General features: G+C 45.6%; 3 protein-coding genes across 4 annotated transcripts in view; all 3 read right to left on the bottom strand.

The window, feature by feature from the left end:
* Positions 1 to 389: 389 nt before the first annotated feature.
* Positions 390 to 14,143, bottom strand: rhot1b (ras homolog family member T1). 2 transcript variants are annotated; one of them, XM_084440495.1, is made up of 20 exons: positions 13,921 to 14,143; positions 13,309 to 13,367; positions 13,028 to 13,109; positions 12,827 to 12,870; positions 12,668 to 12,721; positions 12,477 to 12,529; positions 12,222 to 12,330; positions 10,449 to 10,550; positions 9,835 to 9,933; positions 9,614 to 9,722; positions 9,410 to 9,530; positions 8,839 to 8,923; positions 8,099 to 8,244; positions 7,356 to 7,456; positions 6,674 to 6,804; positions 4,793 to 4,876; positions 4,319 to 4,441; positions 3,778 to 3,980; positions 1,502 to 1,624; positions 390 to 656 (listed from the first exon to the last, which is right to left on the bottom strand). In XM_084440495.1, exons 1-20 carry the CDS (start codon positions 13,955 to 13,957, stop codon positions 539 to 541), a joined length of 1,983 nt encoding a protein of 660 aa, XP_084296621.1. In that variant the 5' UTR covers positions 13,958 to 14,143; the 3' UTR covers positions 390 to 538. The 2 variants fall into 2 exon arrangements, with proteins under 2 accessions (XP_084296621.1, XP_084296620.1); XM_084440494.1 differs by lacking the exon at positions 1,502 to 1,624.
* A 1,843-nt stretch (positions 14,144 to 15,986) lies between these two features.
* Positions 15,987 to 17,025, bottom strand: rnf135 (ring finger protein 135; the record flags this gene model as incomplete). The annotated part of the gene is made up of 2 exons (XM_084441419.1): positions 15,987 to 16,540; positions 17,010 to 17,025. The coding sequence occupies 2 exons, from the start codon at positions 17,023 to 17,025 to the stop codon at positions 15,987 to 15,989; spliced, it is 570 nt and encodes a 189-aa protein (XP_084297545.1).
* A 2,065-nt stretch (positions 17,026 to 19,090) lies between these two features.
* Positions 19,091 to 19,947, bottom strand: part of LOC311311671 (arf-GAP with dual PH domain-containing protein 2-like) — a gene marked incomplete at both ends in the record, with an annotated part of 5,138 nt that continues 4,281 nt past the window's right edge. Inside the window, 2 exons of the mRNA XM_084441418.1 lie at positions 19,091 to 19,357; positions 19,862 to 19,939. Coding sequence (XP_084297544.1) covers positions 19,091 to 19,357; positions 19,862 to 19,939 — 345 coding nt within the window. The remainder of the gene's footprint in view (positions 19,358 to 19,861; positions 19,940 to 19,947) is intronic.

Here is a 19,947-nt window from a genome sequence, read left to right as displayed (position 1 = left end):
ACACGCCGTTTCCAAACAGCGCTGCCTCTACTGAGCTCAGAGGAAACCAGAACCAGGCACCTCTGCAATTCAATGTCATGAACGTGACTTGTGGTCAATCGGTTATAGCTTATGTTTATGGTCATGAAAGTCCCTTTTGCCGGTGGACAAACAAATATATAAGCTGCAGTATTTACAGGTTGTTCAGTCTGGTCTTCAACAGTTCATATACAGGTCTATTGGTTTTATTGCATACGTTTTTTCACCACCCAATTTCATTGACTTGTTCATCATTTCAACCCGCAGGCAACCGCAAATAGCTTTTTCGCATAATAACTTTAATTTATAATCTTACATTTTAAATACAAATATAAAATATAATATCTAAACTTTGAGCTCAGACAGCAACCAAGACAGCAATAATCATGCATTTCCACAGGTAGGCTACAAAAATTAAAAATAAAGGTTGTTCGCTCTTTTTCCCCCTGGCATCTCTGGGAGGGGGGAATATATTGCACAGAAGAGAGGGTGGAGGGAAGGGGGTTGGCACGGAGGTGGATCACCGTCGTTTAAGGAGCACTCTGTACATGGCCAAGCCTACGACAGCCAACACGCTAGCTCCCAAACTCACTCTCAGCCAGAAGGTGGAGCTCTTCAGGTCGGCATGAGTCACATGTCTGAAAGAGAGAGAGAGGGGAGGGTACAGGGAGGTAGGCAGGGCAGTAGGTAGGGAGGGAGGGAGACAGGGAGAGAGAGAGGGAGATGGAGGGAGGGAGAGGGGTAAGAAGGTAGAGAGAAGAGAAAGAAAGGAAATCAGGAGAGATAAAAAGATTAGCAAAATTTGTCAGAAATGAAACTTGGCATGTAATAGCCTTCTTTTACATAACCCCTGTAAAATACAGATGTTCAATACAGCAATTTCCTCAAAAACTGTAATTAGGACCATCTGCTTTTCTGATACACTAAAGAACTTCGCTTGAATAAACTTATATTTCATCAGAATACTTAGAAGACAAGACCTGAGATTTGGGCTTAATGATGCATGCATAATGCACTTTAATACGATATTTTGAGATTTCCTTGATGACATTTTTGAAAGGAATAAGGAGCATGTGAACAGAAAAGAGCAAGGAACTGAGCAGGAACAAGGGGGGGGGGGGCAGAGGGGAGACGTGGAAGGAGAGAAAGAAGGAAACAAGAGGAGGATGTGTGGAGAAAGACACGCCAGCACGCAAACACACACACGCACACACGCAAACACACACACACACACACACACACACACACACACACAGGATGAGCATCACCGTGAGGATGAGCATCACTGTGAGGATGAGCATCACCGTGAGGATGAGCATCACAGAGAGGGAGAGTAAGAAAGACAGGAAAGAGAGAAAGAGACAGAGAGGCACACAGAGAGAGACAGAGAGCAAGAGGTAGATACAGAGGGAGAGACAGAGAGAGAGAGAAGGAGAAAGAGAGGGAGGGAAGGAGACAGGGAGAGAAGGAGAAAGAGAGAGACCTGCTGAGCACGGCCGTGTAGATCTTGGCCTTCACCGTCTGCAGCAGCTCTGAGTTGAGGAAGTTCTGGCACAGGCAGAAGGTGCACCTGTTACATGTGCACATGCAGCGCAGCCGTGCGTGTCTGAGAGTGGCGCGCAGACACACACACACACACAAAGACACGTGCACACACACACAGACATGTGCATAGACACACACATGCACACACACACACACACATGCGCACACACACACATGCGCACACACACACATGCGCACACACACACACGTGCATACACAGACACAGAGAGACACAGACACGTGCACACACACACACAGGCAAGTAGAGGTAGACACACACCGAAAGAAGAGGAAGAGGAAGACAAGTTAGAACACAACGACACGCCACCAAAGAGTGTGTGAACCACAGTCACAGTGCACAGCGTACAACACACACACACTCAAGAAGAAATTCAGCTTTAGGAAAAAAAAAACTTGGGTTTTTACATTCATCTACTTTACATGTTCAAAGTCAAACTACTTCACACAAACTAAACATCTACTATGGTCAAACTACTTTACATGGTCAAACTACTTCACATGGTCCAGTGTTTCCCCTACCACTGCCTTGGATGGGGGGCCCGCCCCCCCAACGGGACCCCCGCCCCTCCAAAAAGTCAATAGTAGTGGAGTTTTAGATCGCTAACATTTTTAGCAGATATGTCAATGGAGTTTAACATAGCGAAAATTTGCATCGTGGCTAGCGGACATTTTCTGACTGGGAGTGAGAGATGATGAAATGAATATTTTCTGATGCTAGCAGCTACTTAAATAATGTCATCACAGTTTGGTGTCTTCTGATGTTAGTAACTATGTAGGCTAACATTAGCCAGGCTACGGTTTGCAGACTAAATGGTGTTGCATTCAAGTTCACATTTTTCACATTTAGACTATGCATTTTCAGAAATGCTTTTGCGATTTCTTTTCAGCTGTTCAGCATTCATATTTTCTGCAAGATTTTTTTTTTCTAGTAATATGTTTTTATGTTGTTGTAAATAAATAGTACTTATTTACCCAAGTTACGTGCACTCGTTTTATTTCAGCTCAGTGTATGCACTGATACTAACAAACGACGCTGTCGACACCATGTATCTGTGGCATGCCCATCCCGCGACGGCACTAGTAGTCTCAGGGGGGGGGGGGATCCTAGGGGAAAGACTGTGGTCTAACTACTTTACATGGCCAAACTACTAAAGAAGAGACAAACGTTAGACCTAGTGACCTCCAAACCTCTTCAGAGATGGGGGCTAAGCCATCTATTATCCTCTAGTGGCCACTCAGGAGACCAAATCACGGAAACACTTCAAAGGGCAAACATGTCTAAAGATGTGGATGTGTTTGCCCTTTGAAGTATTTCTACGATGTCAACGGACGTCCAGGTACGTGGTCAGCCTTGACAAGGAGTTGAGGGGGGAAAGTCTCACACAACTGTTCAGACATTTGTGATTCGAATTTTTTTGTTACCGGCGCAACTGTGGGGATTAATTAAACACAAAAATATTTGCTGGATTAAACGTGTGCAGCGGTCAGCACTTTGTGTTTAGACCCGTGTGTGTTAGAGCTGTCAAAAGTGCCCTGAAATTGAGTTCGAATATATTCAAATTAATTTAGTAGAGTTCGAACAATATTCAATTTTATATATATTTTTTTTATAAAGATTTTTCATGAATATAATAGCCTAATAAAATAACCCTTGACTGTAATATTGTACTGTGAACACTGTTACCCCTCGCTGAGGTGTTTTTGACAGCGCGGGAAATGAACGTTTCGTGCATGAACACGATTAGCTGCATAATTTTTGATAAATAATATATTATTTATTAATATTACAATATGCAAACTCTCAAATTTAGGTTTGAACTTCTTTAAAAAAAAAAAAAAAAGATATTCATTTTTTTTTTTTCAAACTTCGATTTTTTTTTGACAGCCCTAGTGTGTGTGTATGTGTGTGTGTTGGTTAGAGCGTGAACTGAGCGGAATCCGTGCTTATGTAACAGTCTGAACGCTGAAGAGGTGGAGCGGGAGGGTGAAAGGTCAAAGCTTCGCGTGTCAGCGGTCAGGTTTCTTTTGCTTTGGAGGAGACCGACGAGGAGAGGTTTCAGGAGGACCTCGGGAATATCATTTAAAGGATTCGTAGAGCCTTGGGACAGGGTGGGCGGGGGGGGTTACGGCGCGAGGAGGAGGGGGCTGAATGCACGGCGGGGGGGGGGGGGTGTTAAGGAGGTTCTTACTCACGGGTGCATGGCCATGGTGGTGAGTTTGATGTAGATGTCCTTGGCGGGCGCGGCGGCCGTGTTGCAGGTGTAGGCCTGAGGCGGCGGCATCTTGTGCTTGCGGCAGAACTCCAGCGGGGTGCAGCCGTACTGCTGCCGGGCCTCCTGCAGGTCCGACTTGCCCGCTATCATCATACAGGGGGTCTTGCTGTCCATGAAGTATTGCTGGGGGGAGGGGGGGGGGGCGGCGTCAGTGGGGAGTTAAAAAACACGTAACAATGGGAGTTGCCAGTCGGGGACGATGTTGTGCTATACTATATTATACTATATATACTATATACTATACTATACAACATCGAGATTACATCGGCAGAGACTGATTAAACACTTGATTATCATTAGTCAGGACTTGGGACACTGGCTTTAGCTGCAAATTTGTGCAACCTACCGACACAAGAGGATTTGTACCAAACTATTACTTTACATGACGTTCATTCAACAATAAGTGGAGAGTAGTGATCTGAAAGCCTCCCTCGGCCGGTCGGAGGTGAGCGCACGAGCACCTTGAACACTCTGGCGCAGTACTCGAAGGAGTGGGGGTCGCTGACGTCGTAGAGCAGACACACGAGGTCACAGGTCTGCTCGGCCTCCGACAGGACCTCAAAGTCTGGGAAGACCTCGTGGAGCTGAGGGGGAGGAGAGAAAGAACACGACAGAGAGAGAGAGAGAGAGAGAGAGAAGGGAGGCAGAGAGTACATGTTTATTTACATGGCAAATGTAGTTGAAGTTCCATACTCTGTATACTTTGATTACCATCTACCCGCTTTCGGGCGCGTCCGTACAATATGCGCGTGCGTGAGCAGGCTGCAATATATTTTCCATCATGTTATATTGGCTCCAGATTAATATCTATTTTTAACAAATGGGGGTTGTTCCCCTTTAACGAGGCACATGTTGAGCGGCATACATTTGAGCATAGAGCCGGTGGGTGAAAACAACCGCATAGATTCAGAGCGACGTGAACTAGCCAGACTCACCAGCAGGTACTTCTCCTGTCCGTACACGTACGTGGTGCTGATGGCATAGTAGGATCTGTGTTCCTCCTTCATTCTGTTTTGCCGCTGGGGAGAAAAAGAAAATGGCGTCGTGTCATACAGTACAAAACAAAACACAAAACCCCCAAATCAACTCCACTGAGCCATTAGGAGGCAATGGACATAGTTTAGGAATATAGTCTTCTAATGAATTACACAGTTTTTAGTTCACATGTATTCATGTTAATTACCACTATTGATTGATTGTTCAATTATCACTAACGTCTTTGTTATAATGTTAATTGGCAATGCTTCTCATCAAGTATTCTCTATGCCAGGGTTTCCCAACCTGGGGTCCGGGCCCCCCTTAGGGGGGCGCCAACAATCGCAGGGGGGGAGCCAGGCCCCAGACAATTTGAGGCCTTAATATTAGCTAGACAAAGAATAATGTTATTGACATGTCAGCAACAGCAATTTTAACAAAATACATGATCATATCTGATGAAGGGCCAAAAAGCCTTGTATTTACAGCTCTACGATACCATATAAATTCAACAAATTAATCTGAGACTATGAATCATGTCAACATTAATATTCCTGCTACACTGGCGAAGCGCTTAATTGTACCCCAACTTACACCTGATGGAATTTGCGCACATATGAACACACACAGACTGGAGGTTCACAGCGATTTTTTTTGGGGGGGGGGGGGGGGGGGGCTTACATCAAGTGTAAGTTAGGGGGGCTCTGTGGAAGGGAGGTTGGGAACCCCTGCTCTATGCAATATGAGGCCACACCCAACAAGTACAGAGATACGCTCTGATGAAGGCGTCTGCGTTATTTGTCTCTTAGTCGAGAATAAATGGTGAAATAATTTCGTCTCTGATTTTAATTTAACGTGTTCTGCTCTGTCTGTTCTTCTCTATGGAAAAGCAGCTACCTACAATTGTTTTTGAGAAGCGCGCCTTACCTCCGACCTGAGGCATGTTTAGGGAGGTCAGAGCTATGTGGGGTTGTTTCTGTGCCACACCATGAGCGGTCACAGATGTGTGGGAGAGTTAGGTAGGTCAGAGCTGTGTGGGGGTGTTTCTCTGTGTGGTGTTGTTTCTGTGTGTGGGGGGGTGTTAGGTACTACAGGTTGGGTGTTTGTGTGTGTGTGGGGGGGGGGTGTTAGGTAGGTTGGGTGTTTCTGTGTGGGGGGGGGTATTAGGTACTGAAAGTTGGGTGTTTCTGTGTGTGTGTGTGTGTGGGGGAAGGGTGTTAGGTACTGAAGGTTGGGTGTTTCTGTGTGTGTGTGTGGGGGGGTGTTAGGTACTACAGGTTGGGTGTTACTGTGTGTGTGTGTGGGGGGGGGGTGTTAGGTACTGAAGGTTGGGTGTTTCTGTGTGTGTGTGTGGGGGGAGGGTGTTAGGTACTACAGGTTGGGTGTTACTGTGTGTGTGTGTGTGGGGGGGGGTGTTAGGTACTACAGGTTGGGTGTTACGGTGTGTGTGTGTGTGTGGGGGGGGGTGTTAGGTACTGAAGGTTGGGTGTTTGTGTGTGTGTGTGGGGGGAGGGTGTTAGGTACTACAGGTTGGGTGTTACTGTGTGTGTGTGTGGGGGGGGGGTGTTAGGTACTACAGGTTGGGTGTTACGGTGTGTGTGTGTGTGGGGGGGGGGTGTTAGGTACTACAGGTTGGGTGTTTCTGTGTGTGTGTGTGGGGGGGTGTTAGGTACTGAAGGTTGGGTGTTTCTGTGTGTGTGTGGGGGGGGGTGTTAGGTACTACAGGTTGGGTGTTTCTGTGTGTGTGTGTGGGGGGGTGTTAGGTACTGAAGGTTGGGTGTTTCTGTGTGTGTGTGTGGGGGGATGTTAGGTACTACAGGTTGGGTGTTACTGCACCTCACCATGAGGTTCCTGCCCAGGAAAGCCTGGAGGAAGCCGGTCTTGCCGCTGCCGGCGTCTCCGAACACGTTGCAGAGGAACACGCTGCGCTGAGTCTGCTTCTTCTGCAGGTCCACCTTCTTGTCCCGCGTCACTGGGGGGGGCAGTTTGTTATACTGTAGTCTCTACGCCAGAGCCATGACAGTTCTTTCGCTGATAGCATAGCTTACGTAGTGTAACTACGTTGCTGCATGCTGCGGATCTCTCTATGGGTCTGGGACGCTTCATGCAAAAATCCAGTGTTCAAATCCTGGAAATTCATTGGTGGCGCCGGAATCCCGGCGACACCAATCAGTGACGACTTTCGCGATCGGGCGCTCCCACCCATAGCCTCTGGCTTGGGCGTTGAAGTGGACCAGACTCTTATGTAGTATGTGGAGCGCAACGATTCAACTTAATATTTGAGTCTGGAGAAAGACTAGGTATAATGTAGCTACTGGACAAAACCATTCCATGTGCTCCAAATGCAATCGAGGGGTTTTTGTACTGCAATTTGTTTTAAAACGGTTCATAAGTATGCTAGGGACATGGAATTTCAAGGCATTTTACAAATCTATAGGAAGGACATTGTTCTGGCTGCCAGGTGATACCGTCGGCATCTCTACACAGTAGCTCATCTGTTGCCATGACTACAGTCCTCCTCACCTGTGATGGCGGCCGCCTGGGACTCCTGCTCGGAGATGATGGAGTAACCAAGGTAACCCAGGTACTCCAGGCACCGCTGGACGTCCAGGTACGTGGTCAACCTTGGCAAGGACGCAGACGCAGACGCGCGCACACACACACACACACACACACACACACACACACACACACACACACACACACACACACACACACACACACACACACACACACACACACACACACACACACACACACACACACACACACACACACACACACACAGATTTGCTGGGGGAAAGTCTCACACGACGCACATACTAGTTTGTAGAGGGCATATTGTGAGTAAAAAAAAAAAAACTACAGCAATAAGTGCTGGTGGGACTTGTTCTTACTGAAGGCTTTACTGACGATGACTGGGATGTGAAGTGGGTTTACTCTAGAAAAATGAGCTCACTATGAGTTGCTTTGGATAACAGCGTCTGCTAAATGACTATTGTAATGTAAATGTGGATGCAATGTTATAGTTGAACCAAGATCATGTTCACGTCTAAAGTATTCAAACTTATATTTGGCCACAATGAACAAGCACCGCTGTTGTATGCTATACTCATGGTCAGTAATGCTGGACTGACAACAGTTTGAACAAGGTTTTGGTGTTCACGTGGCACTCACGTGCATTGAGAGAGGCAGCCCTGCTAAGTGATCCAGTCCTGGTAACCCATCAGTGTGTGTGTGTGTGTGTGTGCGCGCGTAGGACTCACGTCCACTGGGAGAGGTAGCCCTGGTAGGTGATCCAGCCCTGGTCGTTGGTGCACACTGTGTTGTTGACGTCGGGACCCCAGGGCATGTAGGGAAACACCTCAAACAGGTCCTTCAGCTCGTCAGCAGACAGCGCGCAGTCCCGGTCCTGAGGAAGATACGTTCGCTTGATTAGTAGCCATGTTTTTCGTATTGGGTTCTTTTGGGAGGAAACCCTTGCTAACATGGGGAGAACATGCAAACTCCGCACGGAAAGGCCGGAGACCTTCTTGCTGTGAGGGGACAGTTCTAGGTGCCGCATGTGAGAGATTTTGGGGTTCACTGTCTTGCTCAAGGACACTTCTACACAACGCTGGGAGCTCTGGCAATCCCCACGGCCGCTCTCCCTCCCGAGCTACGTCCTGTCATTTGCACTGTCCTGTCTTGTTCCGGTCCAGCGCAAATTCCTAGAAGTATGTGTGAAAAACTACATGGCTACAATAAATGAGATTCTGATTCTTGTGTGTATGGGGGTAGGAAGATTATGTGGGAGCTACGTCAGCCATGTTTTGCTAGCCTCAATCATTCTACAATGTTGACTTTGACGCACGAGCGACACTTGAGTCAAAGCAAACACCGTTTGTGTGCACAGCGCAATGCTCACAGAGGCTTTGAGAGAATTAAAGCCCCGGTCTCAGAGGGTCTCTTCACTACGGCACGTTCGTTCGTTCGAGTGCGTCTTGAAATCCCCGTACTCGGTCACCTTGTCGTGCTTGTCGAAGACGCCCTGGAGGAAGAGGTAGGCGTTGTGGTTGAGCTCTGTGGTGCAGTCGGGAGGTATTTTCAACCTGAAACACAAAACACAAACGTTCACGGTGGAGACCACGGAGACGATGGCGGACTACAGGGATAAACAGCGGTCCGATTCAGTCGAGGGTTCCTCACAGAATGCTCTGCGCGGTGTCAGAGAGAGAGGGGGGGGGGGGGGGTCAAGACAGAGAGACTCATGGGTAATCCCGGAGGAGGGCTAGGACAGAGAGACTCCTGGGTAATCGAGGTCGGCGCTGGTGGGAGGCCTTAATCCTGAATGTTTTACAGGAGCTTTAGAGTCCAGTATCAGATTTACAATAAGGATATCTTGGTATGGTTGCCATCACTGAGCTCCTATTCTCATAAGGGTCCTAGCGTATTTCTGGATAACAACTTCATAGACTTGAAAGGCTTCAATGGCTATGGTTTGTTTGTCCAGGAATATATCAAGGCAGGCTGGGAGTGTGAGTGTGTGTGTGTGTGTGTGTGTGTGTGTGTGTGTGTGTGCGCGTGACCAGACTCACGGGCAGAACAGGTAATCCTGATGGAGCTCCAGGTCGTTGTCATAGCCGAACCTCCGGAGAACCGTCCAGGTGGTCTCGTGTCTCCCCCTCTGGATGAAGAGTGTGTGCAGGAACAGGAAACCTGGAGAGGATCACAGAAACTCCGCTCAGATAGAGCATACGAGTGTGTGTGCGCGTGCATGTGTGTGAGTGCGTGAGGTATACCTTTTAGAGTGAGGCCGTCCTCACACACTCCCTCAATGACGTTCTTTCTCACCACGTTCTTCACATCCTCCAGGGCCCGAGGTGCCAGCGGGCTGTTGAAGCATGTCCTCTGCGCGCACGCACACACATACACACTAATATTCAAGACAAGCCCTCAAAATTTCACAAACATCTTCCCCTCAGCCCCATGGTTCTGGGAAAAACACCGGGTCCAGTCTCACCTGGAAGAAGTTGAGTTCATTATCGTTGAGGATGCCGTCGTTGTCCAGGTCCGACACTTTGAAGATGCGCGTCAGGGCTTTGACGCATGAAGGTTTCATCTGAGAGTCGGAACAGACAAAGAGGTACTCTCACTAGGGCTGGGTTTAAAAAATCGATTCATCGATCAAATGATTCAGAATCGATTCATGAATCCCAAAATCGATCATTATTTAATGAATGAATGAATAAATGAAGGAATGAATAGTTCATTCATTCATTCAATGATTCATTCATTCATTTTTGGAAATCAGTATCGATACCCAGCCCTAGTATTGATGTGCTGCATAACTTGGCAGTCATGTAATTAAGGTTACAGCTAAAAAAAAACAAAAAAAACAACAGGTTTTAGTAAAACTAACTGAATCGATATTGAATCGAATCGAATCGTGATAATCAATTCTGAACCTTGTGAATGAGAATCGAATCGATTCTTTAAATTCTAATCGATACCCAGCCCCAACTCTCACACATGCGTACCTGCCCTCACACTAATAGCTTAGTTAACACCTCACGACGAATCAATTCACTTTTCAATTCAGTCGTTGCATTAGGTGACGGTGCTGGGCGTGTGTACCTCTTTCTCCTCGGGACAGTACAGGGGGCCGGTGGGGTGCAGGACAGCTTTTTGGGCGTAGTAGAACAGCTCAGAGATGTTCTTCAGGTTCTTTGCTGAACACTGTAAAGATAGAGAACGGAGAGGCTTAACGGCTTTACAATCATCCCATCTGGAAACCGCTACAGGGCGTTGGTAACAGTTGAAAGGCTGTCAGAAAGTCGCCGTGAAACTTTAAACACTTCCCTTTGCTTCCCAACCACCATCTCATCTACTGCGTGTTGCTGCATTGCTGTGTTGTTTTATTCTTTCATGTTTTTAAAGTGCAATCAACTTTTACCAAGAGGACAAAATTAAGTCCACACATTCACTCAACTTTGTCCTTGAGTGCAGCGTTCCATAGGCCTATAGGCCTGCCGTTCTCGGTTCAACACGGATCTTCCTAAAGTTCCTCTTTTAATTTTTTCCAGTAATCCAAACTCCATATCCAATTTCTATTTTGATTTTTGATCACTCACACACAAACAAACCAATTCCTTGTTCAATGACCACAGATCTGATTAGACTATTATATCAGACTATTATTCCCATTAATACTGACGACATAGCCTATTTGAGGGGTTCTTTTGCAAAAACAGACATCTCCGTTTGTAGATAAGATATCCAAAATCATGTTTGCCCATATTTGCTGAGGTTTAAAATAGTAGGCCTATTCATCTCTTGGTACAGAATGACAACATGCGAGACATGAAAGGCAGTTGGCGTATTTATAAAAACATTCACACACCCTAACATGTTGTTTGGCGTTTCCAGTTCATGTTGACCATGTTGAACTCTAACCCCTAACCCTAACCCACTGACAGAGAAAGCTACAGAGAGAGTACGTCATCTGACACCTGCATTTAAACACCTGGTCCTGCACAACTCCAGGACCCTGAAGCTGGCCAGGAAGATTGTGGCCGACCCCTCCCACTCTCGCCACAATCTCATCGTGCCACTCCCCTCCGGCAGGAGGCTGCGGTCCATCAGGACCACGACTGCACGCCACAGAAGCAGCTTCTTACCCACGACCATCAGCCTCTTCAACAAGGTGTGTCCCCCTCTGACTAGCTTATCCTAGCATTTTGTACTTGCTCTTTGCACTGTCCTGTCTTTACACTGTCCTGTCTCGTCCCTGCACCCGGTCCAATGTTGTCTCCATGTTATGCACCACGACCGAATGCAAATTCCTAATATGTTGAAAAACTGCATGGCAATAAACAAATTCTGATTCTGATCTGATTAAATGCCATTTAAATGCCGTTACAGTCTCTGCAGTTTCTAAGTTTCGTGAACAGCACACAGTATTACCCCACCCACAAACAGTCATACTGATGAGCATGGTATAGCTCGGCTTTACGACCAGTACCTGTGTAATCAACACTAGGGCTTCACACTGTGTCCAAGAGGGGCCCAGCTCAGCGAACACACTCTTTGAGACAAGGTCGGAATGACACAAACACTGAGGAGTAACTCACACAGTAACGCACACACTATCATCATGTTTTAGTTCTATTGATTATTTGTGCTGGTTTTAGCAATATGTACTATATGTTCTTAGTCTGTGTTGTGTTGATGAGATTGTTGTTGTGTTGATTGTTGAGCCAGTCTAAGACGATTTCTTGTCACGATAAAGTTTTCTGAATTTGAATTCTGAATCTGAATAAGGCATCTAATAATCACTGTATAGTAAGCAGCAATAGTATAAGTAGTAAGCAGCACTGAGAAGAAAGAGCAGCAGCGTTGTGGTCTCACCTCCACGCAGGTCTCTATCTCTGTGTACTGGTTCATGATGGGCAGGATGGTCTCCATGCTGCTGTGTTCCACCAGGTCCGACTTGTTCCCCACCAGGATCAGGGGAACCCTGGTAGGAGAGAACCAGAGGAGAACACTGCTAAAACGTTGGCCAGGCTGGATTCTATTTCTATACCGGATCTCCCTTGGTCTCATCGAAGCATTCTGCATGGCAGAGGTCTGTATTCTGGGAAGCCTGAGCTAGATCACACACACCTGCTGTCCTTGTCTGTTTTCTCAGTGATGAGTGGGATCCAGTGGCTGGTCACCTAAATAACAGACCACACATTAACCTTTGGATATAATTCTGTGTGTCTTTTGCAAGTAACAACAACTGAATGAAATAACTGATATCAAAATCTACTTTCAGGTCAGAGCGAGAGATCTACTGCCACCACTGAACTCACCTTCTCTATTGACTTTTTGTTGTTGACCGAATACACAATGCAAATCACATTTGCCTGTAAAGAAAGGGAAGGACAGTCACACCCATTAGTGTCTTCCACCTGGACACAGCAGTTCTGTTTGGGCATCTCAGGCGAGACTACACCAATAACTGGTCTCACCTTGGATATCTCTTGAAACAACTGCTCATCCGTTTGCTCTGCCTCTGTATCGAATATAAAATGCATAATGTTAACGCCAAGATAACTTCAATCAGGTTTGTATGACCTACGACATGAAACTAGGCCTTCTGTTTAGGCTACAAAGTACAGCAGCGGTATTGTACAGATGGGACATGAAAGGCGACTTGCTCAGTGCGGTACCTGAGTAGTCCACTATGTGTGTGGGGACTCTCTCTGGAGTGACATCAGCAGGGATGGTGATCTCCTCTGCCCGATAGGGAACCTGTGAGTCACCCGAAGCACGGATGGCCATCATAAAAATAATATTTAAAATGGGAGTGACACAAACGCACGCTTTGAACTTGGTTACTGTCATATTGGTTATCGGAATATTACCTAATTCACTCTTTCATATGAGGTTATGTTTAGGAATACACTGCACACTCAACAAATAAGACAACACGTATATGATGTTTTCGTACCACATCTGGAAACTCCTCGCTGACCAGTGACATGATCAGGGAAGTCTTGCCCACCTTGGCTGTTGAGAGAGAGGGAGAGAACATTACTTTCAGGTCTAACCGCTGGCAAAGAGAGAACTTTCAATTCCAGATTTGGCAGTGGAGGAAGAAGCACTTTGCTCGACCTTGCACTGCTCTTGCATTATTAATATGAACAAGCAGAGTACAGCACTGAAACACAGAGCTATCTTTTTCTTTCTGTACACACTAGATACAACAGTAGCTGGCTATGGGTGCAGCATCGCAGACAGACTATCCCTGCTACCTCTCAAAAGCCTCGACTGTACGTTCAAGTTACTTCAGTGACACATTGCCTCCATGCCTGCCCTGGAGTGGATTTGACAGCTTACGGAGGACTTGACTATGGCGGCTGAATTATGGGGGAAAGAAGCAGCACTATACGATACTAGGCCTACGCAAGATTGCATAAGCCTCACACCTGAGCATCATCAGCATCACGCGAGCAGCTGTGGGAGCTACTGATGGCTGCTAGCTAGCATGTTAATGTTAGCATCCCTGCGGATCATTACGGAGCCTGACGGCACCATTCGACAATGACACACATGTACTTACGCTCCCCCACGAGCAATATCCTGACGTCCTTGCGCATCTTCTGCACTGTTGAAGATTATATTTGAAAATGCCACGGTGAGAAACATTTATACTCTCGCCGTGTGAATGACAGCCCGTGTTCCCCTGGCCTGGCTACATTCGCATATTCCGAGCTGCACCGAATGTGGTGACACAAGCCTGCGTGAAATTAATTTATATTCCTTAATTCGAGAGCTGCGCACGCTTGTTTACAATCCCTCCAAATGCTGTCGAGACTGGCGTCTGTCGCTAATCACTGTCCTTTCCACTGGAGAGATTTGTCCGCACACAAACTTGTATGTTACAAAACGGCATCTGCGCGCGCTGTTTCAACAAGCACACGCCTCCTCCATCTGCCAGCCAGCCAACGAGACTCCGGAGGGGACAAACATGGCACCGCTATTGTTACAACGCGAAACTCACATGAAATATTGAAACAATAGTGGAGCATAGTGTGTACTTTTTATTTTTTTTAACATACAAGGAAATTGCTTTGTGCATAACATTGGATAGGGTGCAGGGATGAGACAGGACAGTGCAAAGACAGGACAGTGCAAAGAGCGAGTACCAAATGCTAGTGCAAAAAAGCATAAGTATGCTAAGAAAAAGGACAATATACTGTAATATAAGTAATAAAGGACAATATAAGTAGTGCAGTCAGTGTACACCGAGTATGCAGTGTAGGGATATAATGATAACTGGTATAATGATAAACCGTGATAAACTTTTATTACATTTATCGTGATAAAATTATCATTGAAACCATGTTTGATTATCACGCTTTGAAAAACTCACTGTAAATACTGTCCAGCATCAATCAAACAAGCAACACCCTCCAAGATGCATTATTTTAAAGGAGTAGTAAAGGGAAAATGCATGTTTAGCCCTGTTTTAAGGTTACTTATGATCATATACAATGGTTCAGATCAAAACATTGACAAAACTAGCACTTTTGAGAAAGTCTGATAATTGCTCTACCACTGTTTAGGTCATACAATGGATGTGGATGGGCATCTTGAAAAATCATTCAAAAACATGTTAAACTCTCGATTTCAAAGACAAGAAGCTCACTGAGCTTGGTGTCCGTTGGTGTTCTGACATCAAATTCGCTGCAAAGTATGAATCCTGTAGGGTTTTATTGATAATTTTATGAAATCCATTGACTTGTATTGACGAGACCGTTGTGATGTGTAGATCAATCCGCAGAGGGGATTCAGGAAGCGGAACTACTTACGGTAGCTATTGTTATTGTTTATGTTGCTAGGCTACCTAATTTGTGGAAGTTTACACACGAATGTGCTGCGACTAAATAGTTATATGCTAAATATTTAAAAAAGCCTTTCCAGATGAACTAGAATCTTACTTTATGGCGAATTATATGTCAGAACGCCAACTAACACCTCGGTGAGTTTCTTGTCTTTGAAATTGAGACTTTAACATGTTTTTTGAATGATTTTTCAAGGTGCCCACCCACATCCATTGTATGACCAAAACGGTGGTAGAGCAATTATCAGACTTTCTCAAAAGTGCTAGTTTTGTCAACGTTTTGATCTGAACCATTGTATATGATCGTAAGTAACCTTAAAACAGGGCTAAACATGCATTTTCCCTTTACTACTTCTTTAATGTTTATGCAAACAAAAAGTGCATAGTGCTCCTAATTGATTTTTTTTAAATTTGTGGTTTTCAATATAAAACTTGGTGAAATTATTTCAGTTTTTGTATCAGTAGATTTAGAAAAATTTCAGCACATTTTACAATGTTGCAATAATACTGAAAACCATGATAATTTTGGTCACTATAATCATGATATTACATTTTCACACCATTACATCTCCAGCAGAGTGTAATGTGTGTGTGTGTGTGTGTGTGTGTGTGTGTGTGTGTGTGTGTGTGTGTGTGTGTGCGAATGGCATGATATGTGAGCGCAGTCCGTCCTAAAGAGTGCGGTGCATCCTATAAGAGTGCGGTGCGTCCTATACATGTCCAAAACATCCAAACGTCCAAAACATGTCCCGTTCGTTACTCTACGACTTAATGAAATGCAGTCACAGCACCTCCTGATACTCTGGAAAGGAGAGAGTATTTGGGACCTGGAGCCCGTACAGCCAGAACGCCGGCCTCACGGGTCCAGAGACCCCCTCCTGGACACTGTGCAGCAGCGTCTGGCTGTCGGACAGGCCGTAGAACGACAGCGACCCGACACTCATGTCTAGAACCACCCTCACCAGGCTGGGGCGGCCATGTTTGAGGGGCTCCTCCACGCCGTCGTGCCAGTAGCCCAGTCTCTCCTTGCTCCACTCCAGGCACCTGGACCCGGGGGTGCGGCCCAGCTGGTCCCCCCTGCCGAGGTCGGGCCTCGCCGCCCCCACCGCCCAGCCGGCGCTCCCCGACGTGTCCACGTCCCAGTAGTGACGGCCCTGGCTGTACTCCTGCTCCGCCATACACTGGCTGACGTCGAAGCGGTCTCCGTGGCGCGCTGACGACGCCCGCCTGGTGACCACCTCGCGTCCATCCTTCTGGACGTCCAGGCGCCGGTGGCCCAGGGCGGCGGTGAGGGTCAGCCTGGAGAAGGAAGCGTCCGGCAGGGGAGGGGGGAAATCTGCCCCGAGTAAAACAGAGGTCAAAAGTTGAGAGGATAAAATTGGTTTGAAGTTCTCTCAGTTGGTTTTGTCGGGTGCACAGTCAGTGAGACAGTTTCTTAAGACACGATCATGGTCGTGAACTAACAAGCATGGCAATAGAGATTTTCCATTCAATGGGCTTCGGTTGTAGACTCTTTTAAAGCAGATATACCCTCTAGTGGTTGATTGGTAAAACTGAGAGGCACTCCCATTTTCAGTAAGAAACAATGCTGTCTAAGTACATACATACCCAGTGCCCTGCGTCTGTCTTTTGAAGGTGAGGAGATGAATGATTCCTTACATGGGTCTCTGTCCTCTGGAACCGTCACCTCTGGACAGGGGTCATCTGGGGTGTCAGGCTATGACCAGTTGACAGAACACATGAGTCAAATTCTCTGACCACAACAATATGATGAAATTATCTTCGTTAGCCTACACCTGTTTTACCTGTTCCTGGTGCCATTCTAAACTGGCCGATGTCTGTTGTGAGGCTTCACAGACCTCCTGGGAAATTGGGAAAAGATGAATGAAAAAATGTTCATTATGAATCGTTTGCAGTTCCCAATCTTTCTAACGGCAATATTTGGAGTTGATATAATATAGCCTAGCGAACAGCGACCTCTAAGGACGTGATTCAGGCGGTGGACAGCTTAATGTTGCAAAAAATAATGTCTTACCACTTCTGTTTTGTGTCCGGCCGATTCGTCGTTGGATACAACATTTCGATCATTAGAAACCTTCACCGTGTCACAAAGTGTTATATTCGTCTTGAAATCTCTATGCTTAATATAAACTTGCACCATGTCACAAAGTGTCACATTCTTCATGAATTGTGGTCCTGGTCGAATTTCACCCCTGCACTCGGGACAATCCTTCCTCGACGACGGTTTTCCCTTAATATGTGCGCCTATACATTTCATACAATAACTGTGACCACAGGGTAATGTTACTGGATTTGAGAAAATGTCGTGGCATATAGGGCATTCGAGACAGTCGTAGATATTTGTAAGAAGTTCTTCGTGTAGTTCCATTGTAGCAGACCGAACTGAAACCGAAACGAATAGGCTCTGTGCACCAGCTCCACTACTTCCTGAAAGTCACTGGCATCTTTATTTCCTGTCCTATATGATTGGATTAAGTGATTAATCAGGTGTGCGCTGGGTCTGCCGCACACCTGATTAATAACTTAATCCAATCATTTAGGACAGTAAATAAAGATGCCAAGTGACTTTCAGGAAGTAGTGGAGCTGGTGCACAGAGCATAAATAGGCTTCTACTTTATAATGATCCTTGCACATCAAAAGCAGTTGTGTGGCATATTGCGTCATGGGCCCCAGTGCATATTCTGATTGGCTAATGAAAATATAGCTACATTTTATGAACATTTCAACTGTGTGGACAAAGACAATTTCAAATTTATGAGTCAAAGGTTTTCAAAGAAGCAAAAACATACACAAGAAACAATTACAATTCCCTAAAATGCTTTTTATGTTCATTTGAGTGTCACCTATGCCCTTAATATTATGGTAGTTGTATTCAAGAATAAAACCAATACTGTAATTATTTTATTTTATTTTATTGTGATTCATATGAATGTACCCCTAATGTCCTTCAGTATGACACCGTTTAAAAAATAAATCCCCAAAAGGAAAATTTATGCCCATTTTTCATAATCACAAGGTTATATATCCATGCTTAGATAGGCAGGAATATAACTACCCAGAAAACAATGACCATGATTTTGAATGCCACATATTTGATGTGTCACTGGTACACATTTTGAAATAAAGTTAAAATATTAACTTGTGTACATGTTTTTGTTCCACAGGTGGAGAGGTGAAAAGGTGTAATCATAAAATATTTCAAAGATTCATACTCACCTCATCACATTATTCTATATATTGTTGAAAACGCTAACACAACTATGCCATTGGTGTTCATTTATATTTTTAGTTTGAATTTCAACATTTTAAAAACACTTGTCATTCACCGGGACAAACACTTTAGAGCTGAATAGCTCTCTGAATTTAATACTTTGCAACACAAATATTTCTGGATCAAAAGAAGGGTAAGAGTTGAGTGATTTAATATTATATATACATATTTGTCTTTTTATGTTAAATGAATGGCCTTCGGACACCAAATGGCTCATCTTTAGCCTACTGGACTGTCTACATTTAGGCTATTATGCAAAGTGAACATGTCAACATGTAAACAAGTCAGTGTTACCCAAAGATAAATATTCAATGAAATGTATAACCTTCACAGATCTGGACATTTATATATGACTGTATGGACAAAGAACCACCCACGACCATCACAACATCCAGCAGTTTGTCAGCGGAGTAGGCTACCTGTAGCTGAAATCTACATAAGACAGTCAGATGATTGATGATTTTCCTCCTGTGCGACTTGTCCTCCTGCAGATATTACACTCATTTTCTCCTTCTAATGCTGGCCTCGACTGGAAAGAAAACGGAATATTATTCAACGTGACTTTTCTTTTCAATGAATTTCATGATAAAGAACTACCACTGTTGATAACGATAACGGTCGCCATTCTTACTGGAGTAGTGTTGTGGAGTCATGGGTTGTGAGATGACCAGTCTGAAGGCCTCGAGCCACTCTCTCTGGTCCTGCTCCTGCTCACACATGAAGACAAACTGCCTGTCGGGCGTCTCCATGGTGACGCCGAAGCACCAGCGGCCCCCGTGCGCGTTCCTGGGCCTGCCCCGCCTCACCGAGTAGCCGTGACTCTCTGTGCCAATGAAGACGGCCCCCAGCTCCTCAGCATCCTTCAGACAGGCACGCGCACACACACACACACACACACACACACACACACACACACAGTTAGACAGGCAGACAGATAAGCACGCCCGTACACACACAGACACACGTGCACACATGCATACGCACACACACACACACACACACACACACGGGCACATACACACACACGAACGTACACAAACACACACACACACATCCCAGTCGGGTTTTACCGTCCATTCACGCTACCTCTCTTCCTCTGTCAATATCTACTGTCTCATTTTACAATTTTATACCCCCCCCCCCCCCCAAAAGTCCCAGTATGTGTACTGTCTGTTTCTAAACCCACCCACACACACAGACTAGTCTATATCTGTCCTCCTACTCAGTCTATCAGTTCTCCACATCCCACATGAAGAGACCAGTGTTCGCGCTGCCTCGTTCGTCCTAACAAGACCCTCTTACTCCAAACATTTAACCTTGAATTAAGCCCTATATTGTCTCTCTCTGTGCTGCATGGACATTACCATTGAAGTCTTAAAGTAGAGCAGCTTTCTGTCCATGCCGCTCAGTATGAACCACCTCTTCTTGAACGGCTCCCATTGCTGAACGA

The sequence above is a fragment of the Borostomias antarcticus genome (genome assembly GCF_949987555.1).
Source record: "Borostomias antarcticus genome assembly, chromosome: 7".
NCBI classification, from domain to species: domain Eukaryota; kingdom Metazoa; phylum Chordata; class Actinopteri; order Stomiiformes; family Stomiidae; genus Borostomias; species Borostomias antarcticus.
The sequence above is the reverse complement of the archived record's forward strand: the minus strand, read 5'-3'. Positions and strand labels throughout refer to the sequence as shown.

Coding starts and splice junctions, on each gene's coding strand:
- rhot1b (XM_084440495.1), bottom strand. CDS start 13,957: ATGCGCAAGGACGTCAGGATATTGCTCGTGGGGGAGC. Junction 9,723..9,834: donor ATGAACTCAACTTCTTCCAG/GTGAGACTGGAC, acceptor GCGTGCGCGCAG/AGGACATGCTTCAACAGCCC. Junction 8,245..8,838: donor TCTTCGACAAGCACGACAAG/GTGACCGAGTAC, acceptor TATCTTCCTCAG/GACCGGGACTGCGCGCTGTC.